A 17,032-nucleotide genomic window follows, 5' to 3' on the forward strand; every position below is an offset into this window, starting at 1 on the left:
TCCTGTGCCCCTGCAGATAAGACACAAGCCGATGAGCTTTGCTGCTGAGATAGTGTGGTGACAGTAAGGCTGTTTCCCCTCTCCTGGCCCAGATTCCCTTTGCCTTTCTCATCCAGTTCACTTTTCATCCTCCTCTGCTCTCAGGGAGCCTCACACCACAGTGCTCACCACAGACTTGCAAAATCGTAAGTGCCCAAAATCACTGCAAAACCCTTGCAAAATATCACCACAAAACCCCTGTAGGGCTGGAGCAGCAGTGGTGTCACAAAGGGCATGGCAGAGCTGAGCCAGCAAATGCCACAGGCAGGGAGTAAAAGCCTTTCTCCCATCCTTGGCAAAAGACGGGACTTCCGCAGGCACAGAGTTGGGGAGCAGAGCACTCTGCCTCCAAGAGAATTGAAAATAAAATAACAAACAAATAAAAAAAAAACCACCTAGAAATAAAAAATCCAGTTGATTGTACTTTGGCAAAGAATTCAGAGAGCAAAGGGGCTCACTTGGGAGCAAAACGAAGATGAATCGACAGCGAGTTCAAGCGAATTCATTCTGCCGCTGAACACTTGTCTCTCCATCAGGACATCTCAAAGGCTTGTCAAGCGAAGGCAAGGCTTTTATTTGTTTCTATGGTTGCCATAACGATAGAACTATATGTCATGTCAGGCAGCAGCTGAGGCTCGTGCCTCTGATTTATAGCTGCTCACCAGAAATTACCAACTTTTCTGCAGAGCGGGTGGCACAGTGAACCAGGACCACCGGGTGTTTGCCTGTGCTGTGCTCTGCCCCCTCAGGTTAGCCCTCCTCTTGGTCCCCCACAGCCAGCTGTGCCCCAAGGGATGCTTTTATTATCCCCTGCAGGGATGCTTTTATTGTCCCCTGCAGGGATTTTTGGTGCTGGGGCTGTGGGTCCTCCCAGTAGCTGCCACAATTAGAGCAATTTCTGGCCCCCTAGGACAAGCTGTACCTTCTGAAGGGCCAAACAGACATGGCAAGGTGTTTAAGGAAGGCCAGCAGAAAGACTAAATACCTAATAGTAATTTGTTTAAAAAAGCAGAGGAACTTCTATGTCTACCACCAGGTTATGGGAGAAATATAAATGAGAGAGGGATGGGAGCAATGGAGAGAGGGAAACAAAGAGGGGTCTTGAAAACAAGTGAGGTAAGGTAGGACCAGGAGGTATTTATTGTCCTGGCAGGGGATGTGCCACAGGGACAGTCTGCCCATCCTGGGAGCTGGTCTCCAGCCCAAGGCAGAGGCTGCCCAGCATGGGGGAAGCCCTGCAGCACTGCTGGCCAACCTCATCTGAACAAAGATGCCACTGTTAGCGTGGCTGCCACGATCCCAGGTGTGTGACCTGCAGAGGATCAGACTCTGGGTCGAGGAGGGGACACTCAACATGGTCACTGATAAATTATATATGCAAGTTTCATTAACTCTAAGCACTCTGCTTAATTTATGACGCACAGCCCTAAAAACTCCAGCACTGAGTTCTGCACGCAAAGCCCTGTCCCTCTCAACCCTCAGGACATGTGGGAGCACGAAGCCCCTTGCCTCCTGTTTGTAGGAAGTTTATTTAATGACTTGGCTGCAGCAGTGGAAGGAGGTTTGGGCCCCTCATCCCCATCCACCAAAGCACAGAGGCAGTTTGGTGCACTGCTCAGCAGTGAAGCACATGGAGAACAGCACCAGAGTCAGCATTTCCCCAGAGAGCTGCTGAAAGGCCGAGCCCCACCTGTCCCTCTGCTATCTCCAGCATCTTCATAAAAACACAGGGCCACGTTTGAACCTTTAGCCCTCTGAGTTGTAAAGACTTCATCACTTGTTTTCTCCGAGCCAGGCTTTCTGCAATTTCCTTCCATTAAACTCTTCAAGACAAGCGACCTCCGAGCCAAAGGTGTCAGACTAATGAAAGGTCTGGAGGAATGCAGCACGCTCCTTATTAAAGACACAGAAGAGACACAGGACTGAGCCACCATCACCACATTACAGGACAGCAAACAGGGCACTCTGGGTGCTGAGACACGGCCGTGTTGCAGCTGGTGTAACACAGCCCAGGGTCTGCCCCACAGCATGGAGATGTGACTGTATTAAAGCCCAAGCACTGCAGGTTCAGGAAATTCAGGAAGAATTTCTTCACTGAAAGGGTGATTAAACATTGGAACAGGCTGCCCACAGAGGTGGTGGAGTTCCCATCCCTGGAAGTGTTCAAGAGATGACAGGACGTGGCACTCAGTGCTATGGTTTAGTTGCCGAGGTGGTGTTTGGGCAAAGCTTGGACTTGATGATCTTGGAGGTCTTTTCCAACCTTGATGATTCTCTGATACACCTACAGGAGCTCCCAGCATGGAGGGTCAGCAGCACTACCACAGTCCCACAGCCAGGGAACAGCTCCCCTCCATGCAGAGGGGTGGCTGTGTTTGAACATCTACAGCGCGAACAGCACGTGTTCACCTCTGATGGTTGATCTGACGTGATGGGTCATCACCTGAACATCTGAACCACCAAAACTGCTGCATTACCGCTCCCTTGAGAAGCTGCCAACACTTGTGTCATTCCACAAATGACAAAGCAAAGTGGCTGCAAGATAAGCAGCTCTAAAAGTACCTTTCTCATTGTGTGAAAGCACCCAAGAACCTCAGAGGAAGTTCTCAGAGACAGGTCAACGTGGTGTCCATGAGCATCAAACACAACATCGACTATGCTCACCACCTGCAGTGGATCTGAACAGCCCCAGCTTCTTTGCACCATCCCACTCCACTCAGGAGGTATCACCTTGGTTTCCACCCACCCCGGGGTGCTCAGGACCCCAAGCTTGCAGCTTCACCTTTGAGAAGTGTTTAAGTTTTCCTGCAGAAATATTAGATTGCTTTTCGCTTCTCACTGTATCTGTGAAACCTTCCATAATTCAACATCAAATATTTATTATTACGTTTATTAAAGTTTTAATAATTTAGCAACTCCTGTGTGTAAGATACAAGCGCCATGAACTCGCCTCCCCTTAATTCTACCTGAGTCACTCCAATATTTATACCTGGAATTCTCAGTTCAGGTTCCTTTTATGAGGGGAGAAGGCAACAACCTCAGTGGTAGAACCTCCCCTCCTCCTGCCTGGCATTCATCCATCCTTCAGAGACTTTTCCACGAGGATCAGTGCCCAGAGACAATTACTGCACTGGAGCAGAAAACAAGCTTCCAAGCCTCTACCTTCACTGAGGTCCTTTTAATGAAGATGTGAGGAGGCAAGAAAAAAATAATGTTCTCCTGGCATTTTGGCTTGGAAAATGTTAACATAAACCAAGGCAACCCTTCTCCTTCTCAAATGAAAAGCAGAAGTTGTTGCAGACAAGAAAAACAACGCTCCTAAGAGAGCCAAATTGTGATAGATATGTACCATCAGTCTCTTTTTGAAGAAGAGGGAACAAGCACTGATTAGCAACAAAAACACACTCTTGGAAGCGAGGACCTCTTGGATGCCAGTCCTGGCTCTGCCATAGCTTTTGTAGGCACTTGCTTTAACCACAGCCCTGTCAAGATGATGGTACAAGAAGAATGGAAATCCACTGCCCCACCACTCTGGGAAAAGACAAGACAGAAGTGGTTGGGGGACACAAGGATCCTGTTGGTACCCAGGAAGACGATTCACAACACAGGCAAGAATTTTCAAGTCAGGAAATTGTGTCTGGAGTCAACTGGAGAAAGCAGCAAGAAGGAAGGAAGAGAGGGAGGAAGGGAGGGAGGGGTCATGGAGTCTCCCTGGCACCCAACACTCACATTCTCAATCTTAATTTAATGGGATAGAGGGGGATACGCGCTAAATACCTTCAGAATTAAACCCTTACAGTTGACAGTTAAGCCCTTGTAAATCAGACCAAGGAGGACAATGACCAGCAAGGTGATCACCACCTCTTCTCCAAGGCCCCTCTTTCCAGCTGGGGCACAGAAGGCAACTGATGTGCCTGGCTCCTTCTCCAGGGACCTCCTTTGCCCACACTCAGCCCAGTCTCCCAGTAACAGCCTCTCCCTCCACCAGGGCAACTCTCCTCCTGCAATGCCCTCTTAGGTCCCGCTTCAGAACCAGACTATCCCAAGTCCAAGGACATTTGCTTAAAATACAAGCTGGCCAAAATGGGGGAGCCAGAAAAATATCCAGGCATTTACTGAACTCCAGGAAGTAAAAACCCCTCTAATTGTACAGTAATTGGATGAGCAACAGAGCCTTTCACCCCTCATGAGCATCCCAGCAGCTATCAAAGGCCAGGTGGATGTGATGTATGTGTGAGTTTCAGAAAGATGACAGCACCTCCATCCTGGTAAATGCATCCATTTAAGCACTGCAATCTAACATTACATTTAAACCACTTTAAAATTGCCTTCTCCTACCAATTCACCTGTCTGTACTGGCAGACTTCAGAGTTACACACTCAGGCCTGGCCTAGACCCATCAGACCAAAGAGCCTGGAGGGCCATCACATCACATTTCTTATTGGAAGAAAATTAATCAAACCTATCATCATAGAAATTACTGCATCCTCAATAACAATTTAAAGAGCGGTGTAGTCACTCAAGCGTGAAGAAAACGAGAAATCCGCTTCCTACCTGACATCTGCTGGATCTTCTGTCACCAGAACATCTGTCTTGCAGCTGGCAAGAGGATTGATGGAAAGCTCCACAGGGGGCACTACGAAGCTCTTACTGACTGGAAGCCACAGCCCTTGACCCAAACTATAGGTAGACCTGGAATAAGGGCAAACGTGTCACAAAGGAACAGAGTGTCCTCAGGGAATGGTGGCTCTCCACTGCACCTGCCCACCTTAAAGTCAGAGCAGTGGTGGCACCACAAGAGATAAGTTAGTAATTTGGGCTTGTCCTGAAAGCCAAATGGGAGAGGAATAACGGCATTCCCCTCCCCGTGCCAAATTGGGAGTTGGGCTTCGATGATCCTTGTGGCTCCCTCCCAACTCAGGATATTCTGTGATTCTATGAGATGCAACAGAAGGGGATGGCCAAGCTCTTCTTTTCAGCCCACAGGGACTCTCTGTGCACATTGGCCTTGTGTTTCCTGAGGGGACAAGAGGAGAACCCTTCTCTACCTGGATAAATCTTTCAGGTCTGTGACAGGCAAATGACACTCGTGTGCCCCTGCCAGCACAAGAAAGAGCTGGGAGTGACCAAGAGGTTGCATCTGCTGGCATGTTTTCATGGCTCTACCCACCCAAATGTCCAAGATGAACCCTCCTCTGACTCACCTGAGTATCTTCTCTGGCGCCTGCTCTCCTGTGACCAAGTCATATCCCCGCTCCAGCGTTGTGTAGGGCCATGGCCTGGGAGGAGGGATGGAGAGAGCAGCTGAGCACATCACTCAGCAGGAAAGGCAGCACAGCCTGGTCCCAGGTCTCTGGGGCCAGTGATCACCTGAGGGGAGGAGAGTCAGGCTCCTCACCACTGTGGGAGAGCCAGGACAGAAACCCACCCTCCTGTCCCCACTCACCCTTCGCTGTGTCCCCAGTCACTGCGCACACACAAGTGCCGGTGGACGGGGTCTGGGGCGTACCCTTCGTGGCAGCTGCACTCTCCTAAAAGAGAAGAGGGAAGGATGAGACCTTTCTGGTCCAGAGGCACATCAGTGACTGCAGAGTTGGACCCTCCTCCCTTGCTGCCCATCTCTGCATGTTCACAGCCACTCCTGCTCCCTGCTATGGATCTGGAGCACTTTGGACCCCAGAAACCTCTGGGAGCCGTGAAGGAGGAGATGAGGAGATGTGGAAAGCTGCAAGAAACCTGTAGTTGTTCTGGGATGGATTACATGATGCAGCGCCCACAGTAGCCAGGGATGAGGTTTCATGATGCAAAAGGTCTGTCCTCACCTAGTGTTCCTGTGCAGCCCTGCAGCTCTTCAGGCTGAGCAAACCTCTGCTTAATGGCCCCCAAGAAATATTCCCCACAGAGATGTACCCGCATGGATCCAGCCCCTGGCCTGAGATCTACCCACAAGTCTGGCAGAGGGGCTGCTCAGGAGCCAGGGGCTCACTCCTCAGCAGGGATTTTGACCTTGCTTGAGTAGAACCAGTGTCCAATCCAGTATGAACTGAGGAGGGATGCCCCAAACCCATTCTGGTCACACCTCCTTCCCACCTCTGCTCCTAGCACCTCACACAGGATGGGGCAGCGGGGTCTCCTGCAGCCCAAACTCCCACAGGAGGATGCAGAAGCCCCCAAACTCTGTCCTCCACAGGCAGTTCCCCTGCCATGCCCCCATCCCACAACAAAAGGGCTCTCAGACCTGCTCCCTTCCACTCTCTGGGTGCTGCCTCACCCTGTTACACCCTTTTGACAGCAAGAGAAGACATTTCCCACACCAGAAACCCGCGCGCGCTTGGCCCAAATTGATTCAGTGTTTGGTAGAAATACATAACCCGGAGCAAGAAACAGCAAAATCAAAAGATTAATTGGATTTGCACGTGGAGTTTCTGCTACAAGCTGCTGCCAATGTTTTTCCTCCCTCCCCTCCTCTCCCCTCCGTGCCTGGCTGTGCAGCAGGATGAGCTGTAAACACGGGAGGGGTGTTGGGAGGGGGGTACCCCCAGCACGGTGGCAATGCAGACTGGCAGGTGCCTTGGTGCTCATGGGGATCCTAAGCAAGTTCTTAAAATGCCTCACAGGGATTACAGTAAAGAGCTTTATTGTCAGGGGGGAGCGAGAAGGGGATTCAACTGCTGATATTTTTGAGGAAGAGATGCCTGAAAAGGGAGAGGCAGCAAAAATAGGAAAGGGGGGGGGGAGAAAGAGACGGCTAATGATGTGCTAAAATGCAACAGCACCTTCATGAAATATTCACTGCCTCAAACGCGTCTAATATTAAAGATTAAATGTCCTGGGATTTGTCCTAGCGACTTCGAAGCACTGATTTATGATCTGTCAAAAGCTGCTAACCTTATGATTCATAATGGGAGCGGCAGGAACATTGCTCCTCCAAAGGGAAAGAGCTGGGAGAGAGATGGTGGCGCTTGGCCCTGCTCAGGCTGAACCGTGCCTGGGGGCTGGGGCGGTCTCGGCACAAGAAAACACAGGTCCTAATGGCTCCATCAGTGATTTTAAAAAAAGAAAAGTTATTTTTTCCTTGGGTGCTTAGTGCGCAAGTTTCCCCAGCCGTGCCGTGGATCATTAATTCCTGGTGCTTATTACATAACAAATATATGCTCTGCAAATGAGAGACATCTCAAAGTGCTTGCGAAGCAGAGCTGGGAGTCTTGGGGCACCGGCTCACGCTCAGCTCCTGCCACAGAAATTAGAGCAAGTAGGGAAAAACCACCTACAGAGGTTGGCATCCGGCAGCCCCAACGCCTCCCCCTGTATTGATGGCTGGGGGTGCTGGTGCTGAACCCCTTCCCTGTGGTGCAGGAGGGTTTATTTTCTCTGCTGGCTTGTTTACTGCTCTGTCAGTTTGGTGTCGGAAGGAGAAACTCTATCAACCTGCAGAAATATTGATTTTATCGACTCCAATCTCGGAGTTTCAGCAGCTACAGCCGGTGCTCGAGGCTTTATCGGGAGGTTTATTGGGAGGTTTATTTCAGTAAGTGAGAGGGCAAGTGGTGGCACTGGTTGGGCAGGAGACACAGGGCGGGTGACAAGGAGGACTCCAGGGAAAGCCACCCACAGCACAGAGACTAGGGATACCTGCCCCTCTCTCTAACCACTCGGGACCAGCTTTCCACAGGTTTTCCAGGGAGATCTACACCCCTTTGGTAGAGTTTTAGAAATTGGATAGGAAGGCTCCCAGCACAGGGTTGGCTGAGCGTTGCAGTCTGCTGGAAGTGTGGGGACTCCATCTCCTGAGGATAGATGGTTTAGGATCTATTCCTGTATCTACAACCACAAACAGACAACTCTAGTGGGGCTTCCAAAAAACCTCAGCAGAACCTGCTGTGCTCTTACAGATTCTCAGGAGCTTTTGCTCTCTCCCCATCAGAATCCACCCTCCTCCTTTGGCCCCCTGAACTACTCTGTTATTTTCAGTCAGTTCCCATCCTCCCTGAGCATGATGATGAGCCAAGAAGGATGCTGAGCCTGGCTAATCCCCATGGAATGAGAAACATCTGATAAAGTGCCCAGAGTGGCAGGAACAGGGGTTCCTGTACCTCTAACCCCTCTTAGGGTGTGTTTTTAAACAAGCCACCAAACAGCAGTGCCTCTGTTCAGAGACACTAAATCCCGCGTGCTTCTGAGACAGACACAGTTATCTGCTCAGCATTGCTGCAGCTAAGTTAGGATTCGAGCTGAGGTTAAAGCCAAAGTCAACTAAAGTAACCAAGTTTGACAAATAGCCACACCTGAAGCTGGATGCAATTTCCACAGGTCCCGCACACGCCTCTCTGCACAGCGCAAATGAATCAGGATCTACCAACGGCCGTGACAAGCATCCCGCTTCTGCAGCCACCACCCCACACCCTGCTCATGGTAAAAACACAGGCCTGTGTAGTCCTTCCTCTGCCTTTGGATTCATAAGCCACAAATCAGGTATGATAATCCATGGCAAATTTTCAGCTGTTATAGGAAAGGGAAGGGTTGCTGCTCGCCCCGTTTAAGCAAGGGCAGATCCTGGTGCTCAGCTCTGGAGGTCCAATGTTCTATTACCATTAAAACAAAATGCTGGGAGGGGAAGGAAAATCTCTGAATAAAGCAGGAAATGCAGCACCATAGCCCTAGCAAGAGGCTCTGAAAACACATCATTCAAAGAATCACAGAATGGTTCAGGTTGGAGGGGACCACCGGTGGGGTCATCTGGTCCAACATCCGTGCTCAAACTCATGGCACAGGATTGCGTCCAGATGGTTCTGGAATATCTCCAGTGAGGGAGACTCCACACCCCCCCTGGGCAGCCTGTTCAGTGCTTGGTCACCTGCACAGTAAAGAAGTTCTTCCTCAGATTTAAGTGGAACTTCCCGTGTATCAGTTTGTGCCGGTTGCCTCTCATTCTATTGCAAAGCCTGGTTCCACTCTCTCTTCAGATATATCTCTAATATATAGACACATTCCTGTGACACCTACAGCTACGTGGATGGGCAAGGGAGGAGCTGAGGCCATGGGAAGCACTCACAGCAGTGAGTTCTCCATCCTCCCCTACTCCCCTCTCTTGACTTACACAACATCTCATCACAGACTGTGCTGCCATGACTAATTACAGGTGACACGGAGCCTCCGTGCCAGTTTCTGCTCAGGGAGAGTGAACTCGTTGTTTGAAGCAGCACGACACATCCCCAAACACCACAGACACATCTCACCTGCAACCTTCCTCCTCTGTGCCTTCATCCCCATGGAGACTGGTGGGAGAGATGACCGACAGTTCAACCCAGTGCCCCATCCAGAGCCCCATGCAGAAAGGCAGGAGTGGGGAGCACACAGCTCCTGGAGAAATGTCTGTCACTCCTGCCCTCAGCCGGGAAAGGGAGAAGCATCTGGAAACTCATCTGGAGGAACAGGGCCAATTAGGGACACAACCAACCCAGTTTCTGCATGCAGGCGTGAGCTGCCTCTGCCCGTCTGAGCAAAGCGTTTCTCGTGCGCCTGTGCTCCGTGCTGGCTTCAGTGCTGGAGCTGCAGAAGGGCAGGAACAGGCTGCAGCCAGCGTTAGCATCCACGGATTTTGACTCAGGGTTGGCCTATGCTGAGGCTTGCTCATGCCTGAAGGAAACAAATGTAACACAAGCCACATCCGAGCTCACCACCTCCAGCGGCACAGGCACGGTGCAAAGCCAACTACGTGGAGGACAACAGCCCTCCAGCTCCTGCTGCATCTTGATCAGCACAGCTCAAGGCTTTAACTCTTTTTTTTTTTTATATCTAAGCTGGAAGTTGCTAAACTAGTCTTCCATTTTTGCTCACCACACTGCTGCTGCTTCTGCTCAGAGGGGGAACAGGGTATCCTACTGCACCCAGATCCTCCCTGCCCGTCCCCATGCTCTGCCCGGGAACAGCAGAGCAGGGCTGAGGGACAAACTGCCAGTAATCCTGTTAGGCTCATTAGGGCAAGAGCCGATCCGTGGTGATAATGCTGTAAGATCCCCCTAATCCACCCGCCCAGTGCACAGTGTGGAGGCTCCCTGAATCCCTGTGCTCCCAGGGAAGCTGCTCTTTGCTGTCATTGGCGATTCTATTTAAGGAGCTGGAGGAGCTTTGGCTGTGGTGCAGCAAAGTTGTGGCTCATCAGCCTTCTCCTGGCACTGCTGGTGTCTGTGATTCCCTGCTCCACGGCAGCACCTCCATCCCTGGTGCTCACCCTTGTCCTGGTGGTGACCCTTGTCACCACTGCTTGCAGCAGGACCTGCAGCCCAGGAACCATCAAAGCAGAGGGAACCTGGGCACTCCTGTGCTTGGCTGCCTCCTGCCTCTACACAGGACACCCTGTGCTGTCCCTAGCTCTGCTGTTGTCCACATGTTGTCTCAAGGTACTGGCTTGCCAGGGATAGGACAAGACACACATTGGCACAGCGTTGGTACCAAGATTTAAAACCCCACAACAAACCCCTTCCTTAAAGAACTTGATGTGTCCCTGCAGGATAACAGAGCAAGGGCCTCTTTTGAGGAGATTCAGAGAAAATTAAACACAGGGAAGGATGAACAATGGTCTTAATAGTTCATTAAATTCCCAGCTTCAGTGAACAAGTGAAGCACCTTCAGAGAGCTGCTCCTCAGGCCTGGGTTGGCCTCTGGCTGAGGCTGTGGATCCTCCAGCAAGGGCAGCAGCGGCACCAGCTCCCAGTGAACCTCTGTGAAAAGCTTCTCTTCTGCCCCTGGTATCTGCTGTCCTTGCCCTTCAGGGGATGGCACTTTCCAAACCTGAGCCTCTGCTTCATCCTGATGAGAAATGCAACTTCCATAGAAGCAGTTTAGCTCCCGAGGAATAAGACAGGGAAGGTGGCTCTTGCCCACCTGACCTGGCACGGAGCACGGAGGGAAAACCTGGAGTCAATTTGACAGTTATCCCTCCTCTCCCCCTGCTGCAAGTCACCCTCTTCACCAGATCCATCACAGTACTTAAGCACAAGCTTAACCTCTAAGGATTGTGCCTGAGTTTAGGCTCTGCATGGATTTAATTCTCATTATCATCCGCTCAGCTCCCACATTGCACTGCCAGGGGCACATGAGCACAGCTGATCCAAGGAAGCACCGAGAGGTGCCAAGGGTGGACAAGGGTGGTCTGCTGTGCCATCTTCTGGGGTGAGCACTGCCCCACAGCTGACCATGGCAGGGTGAGAATCCCCTGCAGTGCTGGTGGGATGGGCCCAGTCAGGGAGACAGGTTCAGGCATGGTTCTGTACAAGGAAACTCATTCCTCTTCCCTCCTCCCTGCGCTCTCTAGACAAGCACAGAAATGCCATTACAAGAACATTAGCAGCTGCAGGATTAAACACTCTAATGGTAGAAAATGAGAGTGTAAAGACAGCACAGATAACCTTAACTCGGCCCCTCGCAGGCACGAGTTTTGATTGCTGTTTATGTATAACACTTCAGCCTGAAGCTAAATTAGCTTGGGAGTTAACTGCCTCCTGCCCTGCTTGGAGCACGAGGCAAGCTGTGCCACCACAGGAAAAGGAATCGTATATTACATGGGTTTTGACCAAGTTATTAAACTCCATACCTTGGAGAGACAGAACCTCATCTTATAAAAGTCTAAGTCAATAAAGGCACTGGGATCCTCCAACAGCGAAAATAGCAGAAGTGCACAAGAACAAACAAATATTACTTGATGTGGACAAAACCTGCATGATATTAAATTGAACTATAGGAGGAAATGGCTGTTTTCATAAACACAAATACACCCTCGCCAAGGTTGGTCATCTCCTGATTTACATGCTCAGCTCTGCAACCTCCAAATCCCCTTAACAGGTTGCCTTAGAAAAAAATGGCTCTGTTTAAAAATTACTTTCATCTGTCTCCTGCCCACAACATCCCTGTCCTACCCAGACAGGAGCACCATCTGTGGCTCTGGTGACAAACTGGCCCATTTGGAAGATGATGGAAACCTTTTTTTTTCCCCCTCTCCTGCCAATTTCCAGAAAAGACCCTTCGCTACCACACTTCATCTGGTCCTTACAAGCCCCTGCCTACTGCTTTGGGGGTGCCACCAATTGTGGATGCAAAGAGAGAATTTTGATGAAGAAGTGCCTGATTTGTAGATGGGGAAAAAAATTTCAACACATTTGCACCTGCTAATCAAGGTAGCTATCCATCTCATTTATGCCACTGCTCCAGCAAGCCTGACAGCACAAAATCAGAGGCTGTTTCTTCCAGCATTTGGCCCTGAGGGACCGATTCTCCAGCAGGTCTCTTCAGTGATGCCCACAGAATGTGCAAGTGAATCAGTTTTGTGCATACAAAGCAGGTAATTGTGCTCACAAATCAGGATTTGCATATGCTGCTGCAAAGAGACGCTCTTATCAACGCTCCCGGTGCTGGTAAGGGAGGCCAGAGAAGAAGCACTCCTGGATTGTACCCGGAGGTATCCCAGTGTGTGGTACAAGCAGTGGCACCGGCAATGCTCCCCACATCTGTCCAAAATATGGAGAGTGCAGACAGCAAGTCCCAAAAGACAACAAACCTTTGCTGTTCTCGCCTCAAGCAGCGCAGGCAGCACCTGCCAAGAGGATGGGGCGTTTTGGCTGAACCTCCCCAGCCGAGCAGCACGTCCTGCCCCCAGGAGGGACCTGCCTCATCCATGGCTGGGCATGGCCACTCTGTCACATCTGCAGGGAGGAGACCCCCAGCAGCATCCACTTGTTTCTGTATTTGCAGTCCTGTCAGACCAACCAGCCTGGCCGCTTCCAAGGCAGAAGGGACGAGGAAGACGACATTTGGCTCGTGTGCAGATGTCGGTGCTGCCTCCGAAACGCTCTGATGAGCTTTGCAACACAGGTTTGAAATTTGTCAGGGGGGCAGCAATCACTTAATTAAAGACTGAGTCACACGACAGAGACATGAGGGAAGGCAAATTAAGGTCAGGCAAGTAAAATGGATCTTGGCATTTCCTAGTGTTTCAGAGCTTCTGTTTTCGCTGGGGGTTATTCTTCCCACTGAAGGAGTACTTGGTGTCATGAGTCAGAACGTGGTACGGACAGATCCCGTCTAAAACTCCAACCCAAAAGAGGTGGTGGGAAAGGTGAGAGTTTCAGTCTCACCAGACAGAGCATTTGTGACCTGAAGCTCTCTGTCCAAACGTGGGACAGGAACCAGTGGCACTTCCACCAAGGATGGGTCCTACCCACAGAGGTCTGTCTACATCTTGGAGCAAGGAAGCTTTGGGACCACACTGGATCTCCAGATTGGATCCACACTGCCATGGAGAGTGGCTCCAAGGGTAAAGATGAAGTCAGATTAGCTATAAATGTGCTGGAAGACCTCAACCCTGGCTCTTCTGCTCTTCACAGGGGAGGCTTTCATCCTCTAGACAGGACAACCTTCTCATGGGTGCTCTGCCCAGCCCAAGAAGACAGAGGACAGGGGAAACCCCAGCACCCATCTCTTGGGATACTCAGAGAGAGGATAAAATCCCTGACCCGAAAAGGTTGAAATTCAGGCAGGATTTATGTCCCACAGTAAAACCACAGGGCTGCCTCTCTCATGGTGATAAAAATAAATCACCCTTAAAAATAGAATGACATCAATAAAAATGAATCTAAAAGCACACGCAGTGTATTACACGGTTACAGTCTGCCCCCAGTCTGCTGTGGAAACTTCTCACCAGTTAAAGGCTGGTCAACAGTGATGAACTTCTGTGGTGCCTGGGGCTACATCCTGGGGCAGGGTGTCAAACAGGTACTTCCAAAGGCCTAATTTTAAGTGGGGGGCTGCTCAGGTCTTGTGAAGTTTGGACCTCTTAAGGGAGCCTTAGATTTAGGCTATGAAGATCAGCAGCCCCATCAGCCAGTCCTGCTCGATCCATGCGGATCCAACTGGCACAGACAGGAGAAAGATTCTGTTTTAGCCATGTGAAAACTCCCAGACTGGAGAGAGGGGAAAGAAACCCATTGGCAGATTTCAGGTGAGGGACCTGAAGGCTGAGCTCAAGGCTGCTCTGCCCTCACCACGGGTAAGCAGGGGGGATGGGTACCAGGGCTGGGAGCCGCAGAGCAGCTGGCGAGCTTCAGATCCAGGACAGTGCCTGAGCAGAGCGATTCCCAGGCTAACGAGCATCGCTGCCTTCCCTGCAAACAGGATCTGACACATCCTGCTCAAGCGTGGGGCATCCAGCAAGAGCGACAAGCTGCTCTGGGAGCTGGGGACGCAGCGGGAGCAGCAGCTGGGCCGGCACGGGAGAACAGCCGCTCCTCACAGCAGAGGCCATGCAAGGATTAAACCAGCCCTGCTCAGTGCCAAGGAGGGCCTGGGGCTGGAGAGTGCAGCCACGGGGCTCTCCCAACAGGGGAGTCACAGTCTGGCTCCATACGGTCTCCCCGTGGTTGCTGCTGGAGGCAGAGTTTTTCTCTCCTCCCCTGAGCCAGGGGACAGCTGAATGCATCTCCCCCCTCCCGCTGAGGTGGCTGCGTCTTGCCAATGTCTGAAACAATCCTTCTGCTCTGTGACATCTGGATGAGAACAGCCTCCTCCTGCACGGTCTCCATCTGCTGGGGTGGCTGCTGTCCCCTCCCAGCCCTCCTTGGGACTGTAGGTGACGCCCAAGGCTGTCTACACAGGGAATTCTCCGGCGTCATCGTTCTGCTGCAGCCATGCCTGCCAGTGCCTCTGTGCAGACAAGCCTTGAGGAACAGGAATACTAAGAAGAGAACATTGTCTTGATCAGGAAAATGAGTTCATGAGACCAAGTTCCACGTTTGCATCTCAGCTGAGCAGGGAGGGATGAGAACAGGGTCGCCCCTGTCATTCCATGGGGCACTCATGACTCTGAAGGACTTCTAATTCTGTGTCTTAATGATGGTCTGTGGCAGTGAGAGGCTTAGGAAAAGCCTGCTCCACTGTGAGCCATCCTTCAGACCCCCTGGCAGAACCAGACACCAACATCCTTACCTGCAGCCACGAATCTCATACACAAACATGAAGTGAAGAAGCTCATTGCTAAGAGATGAGGGAAGCAGCTCACATGGAGAGTCAGGGCTAACCTGGGATGTCACCTCTGCAAGGAGACAGGGGTTTGGGTGCTCTTTAGATGCTGAAAAAGCCAGGAGCAACAGGGCCACTTTTCTCCACAGCACCAAGAAAGTATCCCACGAGACTGGTGACCCATCAGTGAGCAAGAGCAGTGCTGGCTGTTGCACAGGGCACAGCACACCCCACAGCAAAACAGCACAACTTTGAAACAGATAAACTCCACACGTCTGCAGCTGCCACACCAAAGAACTCGTAGATCCACCTTTTCAAATCCCCCTTTTGTGCCCATCTTCTTTACATTTTGCTGATGGGGGTCACCACTGTGTGACCCTGCTGGTACCTCTCAATCCTCTGTGCCTACCACCAGGCTAAAGCAGAGGTGAGCACAGAGGGCATTAAAACACCCAGAGACAAACCTTCTCCCTCGCATCTCCAAGCTTTCCAAGGTCTTCACTGTTCCCCAGCCTCCCTTACCTGTGTCTTGGTCACAGAGCTGCTCACAGGCATCAGTGGTCCTCTGTCCACAGAGGTCTCTCACCCAGGGGGACGTGGCATTGATCTGATAGTACAGGGACAGCTTGGCTGGATTAAGCCAGTCGGAGATGTCCAAGTAGCTCCCCTCACTCACAACGAAGCTGCTGCCTGGAGAGAGGGAAAAAAGTGTGTTAGGTGAGTGTAAAACCCCAAACATGCATTTTGGCCCAGTATCAGAACACTCTACAGCAGGTGCTGTGACATCAAGATCAGCAAATAATAATGAGTTCATCAACTCCTGGACCCGAAGAACTTCATTTGACCATTCCTCTCCAAAGGAATGTGCCACAGCTAATGGTCCACCAACTCCTCTGCCCAGATGTTTCCCTACCCTTACACTACTGGAATTTGATTCCCATGTCTCTGTAGAAATGTGGACTGATGTAATTATTCTGATCCATGAGCATCCAGCTCATGGAAACAGCGTCCACGAGGCACCTGGATGCTCAGGGCATAGATGGGCAGCAGCAGTGCAGGCTATTCCCACTTCTCTTCTTTAGCTGAAGGTGAGTGAATTGGCCTGACACACATCTTCTTGTACCAGGCACCCCCTCACCCTTTCTTTCCTGAGAGTTAAAAGTGAATTCTTGCCAAAAATCTTTTCTTACAAAATCTTACGCTTCTTTATTTTGCAAAATGTATTTTTCCCCACCAGCATCTGGGAATATGCATCATCTAATTAGCCAAATAGATTTTCAGTTCAGCCCAATCATTTCCTTATCTAACATCTGAGGCCCAGCATCGCTTGGGGGATTTTGCAGGCACAGAGGTCCTCATTAACTCTGATCTTCAATTACATTGATTATAAGACTGCCTCCATAGCAGTGTTGCACAGATCAGAGGGGAGCCAAAAAAACTCTGCCATTAAGTGGTGTTTTGCAAAACTTACCAGGGTAAAAGCCTCTAAAAACAGGGGAGAAGAAACCTGCAAGGAGGAGTGGGCAAGGGGAACTGCCAGATAGCCCAGGAACCCACAGACACTTTTCCACTACGTGTGAGGACTGGCAACAGCAGCAAAATTTGTGACCACTGTCTGAAGATTCAAATCCTTCTCAGTGATTACCCAAGGATAGCAAGTTTATAGATCCAGGGTCTACCTTCACGAAACTTTAGGGCTTAGGCCACTTAGTAAAGGACTGGGACAACATTTTTATAAACACCACGTAAGATCTTGGCTTTGTTGAAAGCCAAGAGATTAAAAGAGCAGGACAATAAGCCCACAGCAGTGACCACCCCACATGAACCTGCTTGAACACAAAATCTGAATCTCCTTTTGAAGAGACTCCCTGATGCTTCAGCAAGAAGGAGCCCTTCTCACCCTCATCCTGCACCACATTATCCATGCAAAGGATAAAACAAGCAAAGCCTCAAGTCAAGCATCTCAGCGAGTGACCTCATTTTC

At 50.7% G+C, this 17,032-nt stretch overlaps 1 protein-coding gene across 1 annotated transcript in view; it reads right to left on the reverse strand.

The window, feature by feature from the left end:
• Positions 1-17,032, reverse strand: part of LOC113982001 (astrotactin-2) — a 211,205-nt gene that overhangs the window by 126,194 nt on the left and 67,979 nt on the right. Inside the window, exons 7-10 of the mRNA XM_039380540.1 lie at positions 15,571-15,738; positions 5,486-5,570; positions 5,244-5,318; positions 4,594-4,731 (exon numbers count right to left, since the gene is read on the reverse strand). Of these exons, the coding sequence (XP_039236474.1) occupies positions 4,594-4,731; positions 5,244-5,318; positions 5,486-5,570; positions 15,571-15,738 (466 nt within the window). The remainder of the gene's footprint in view (positions 1-4,593; positions 4,732-5,243; positions 5,319-5,485; positions 5,571-15,570; positions 15,739-17,032) is intronic.

This window comes from Pipra filicauda, unplaced genomic scaffold (genome assembly GCF_003945595.2).
Source record: "Pipra filicauda isolate LSUMZ 115617 unplaced genomic scaffold, ASM394559v2 scaffold198_size2598500_pilon, whole genome shotgun sequence".
NCBI classification, from domain to species: domain Eukaryota; kingdom Metazoa; phylum Chordata; class Aves; order Passeriformes; family Pipridae; genus Pipra; species Pipra filicauda.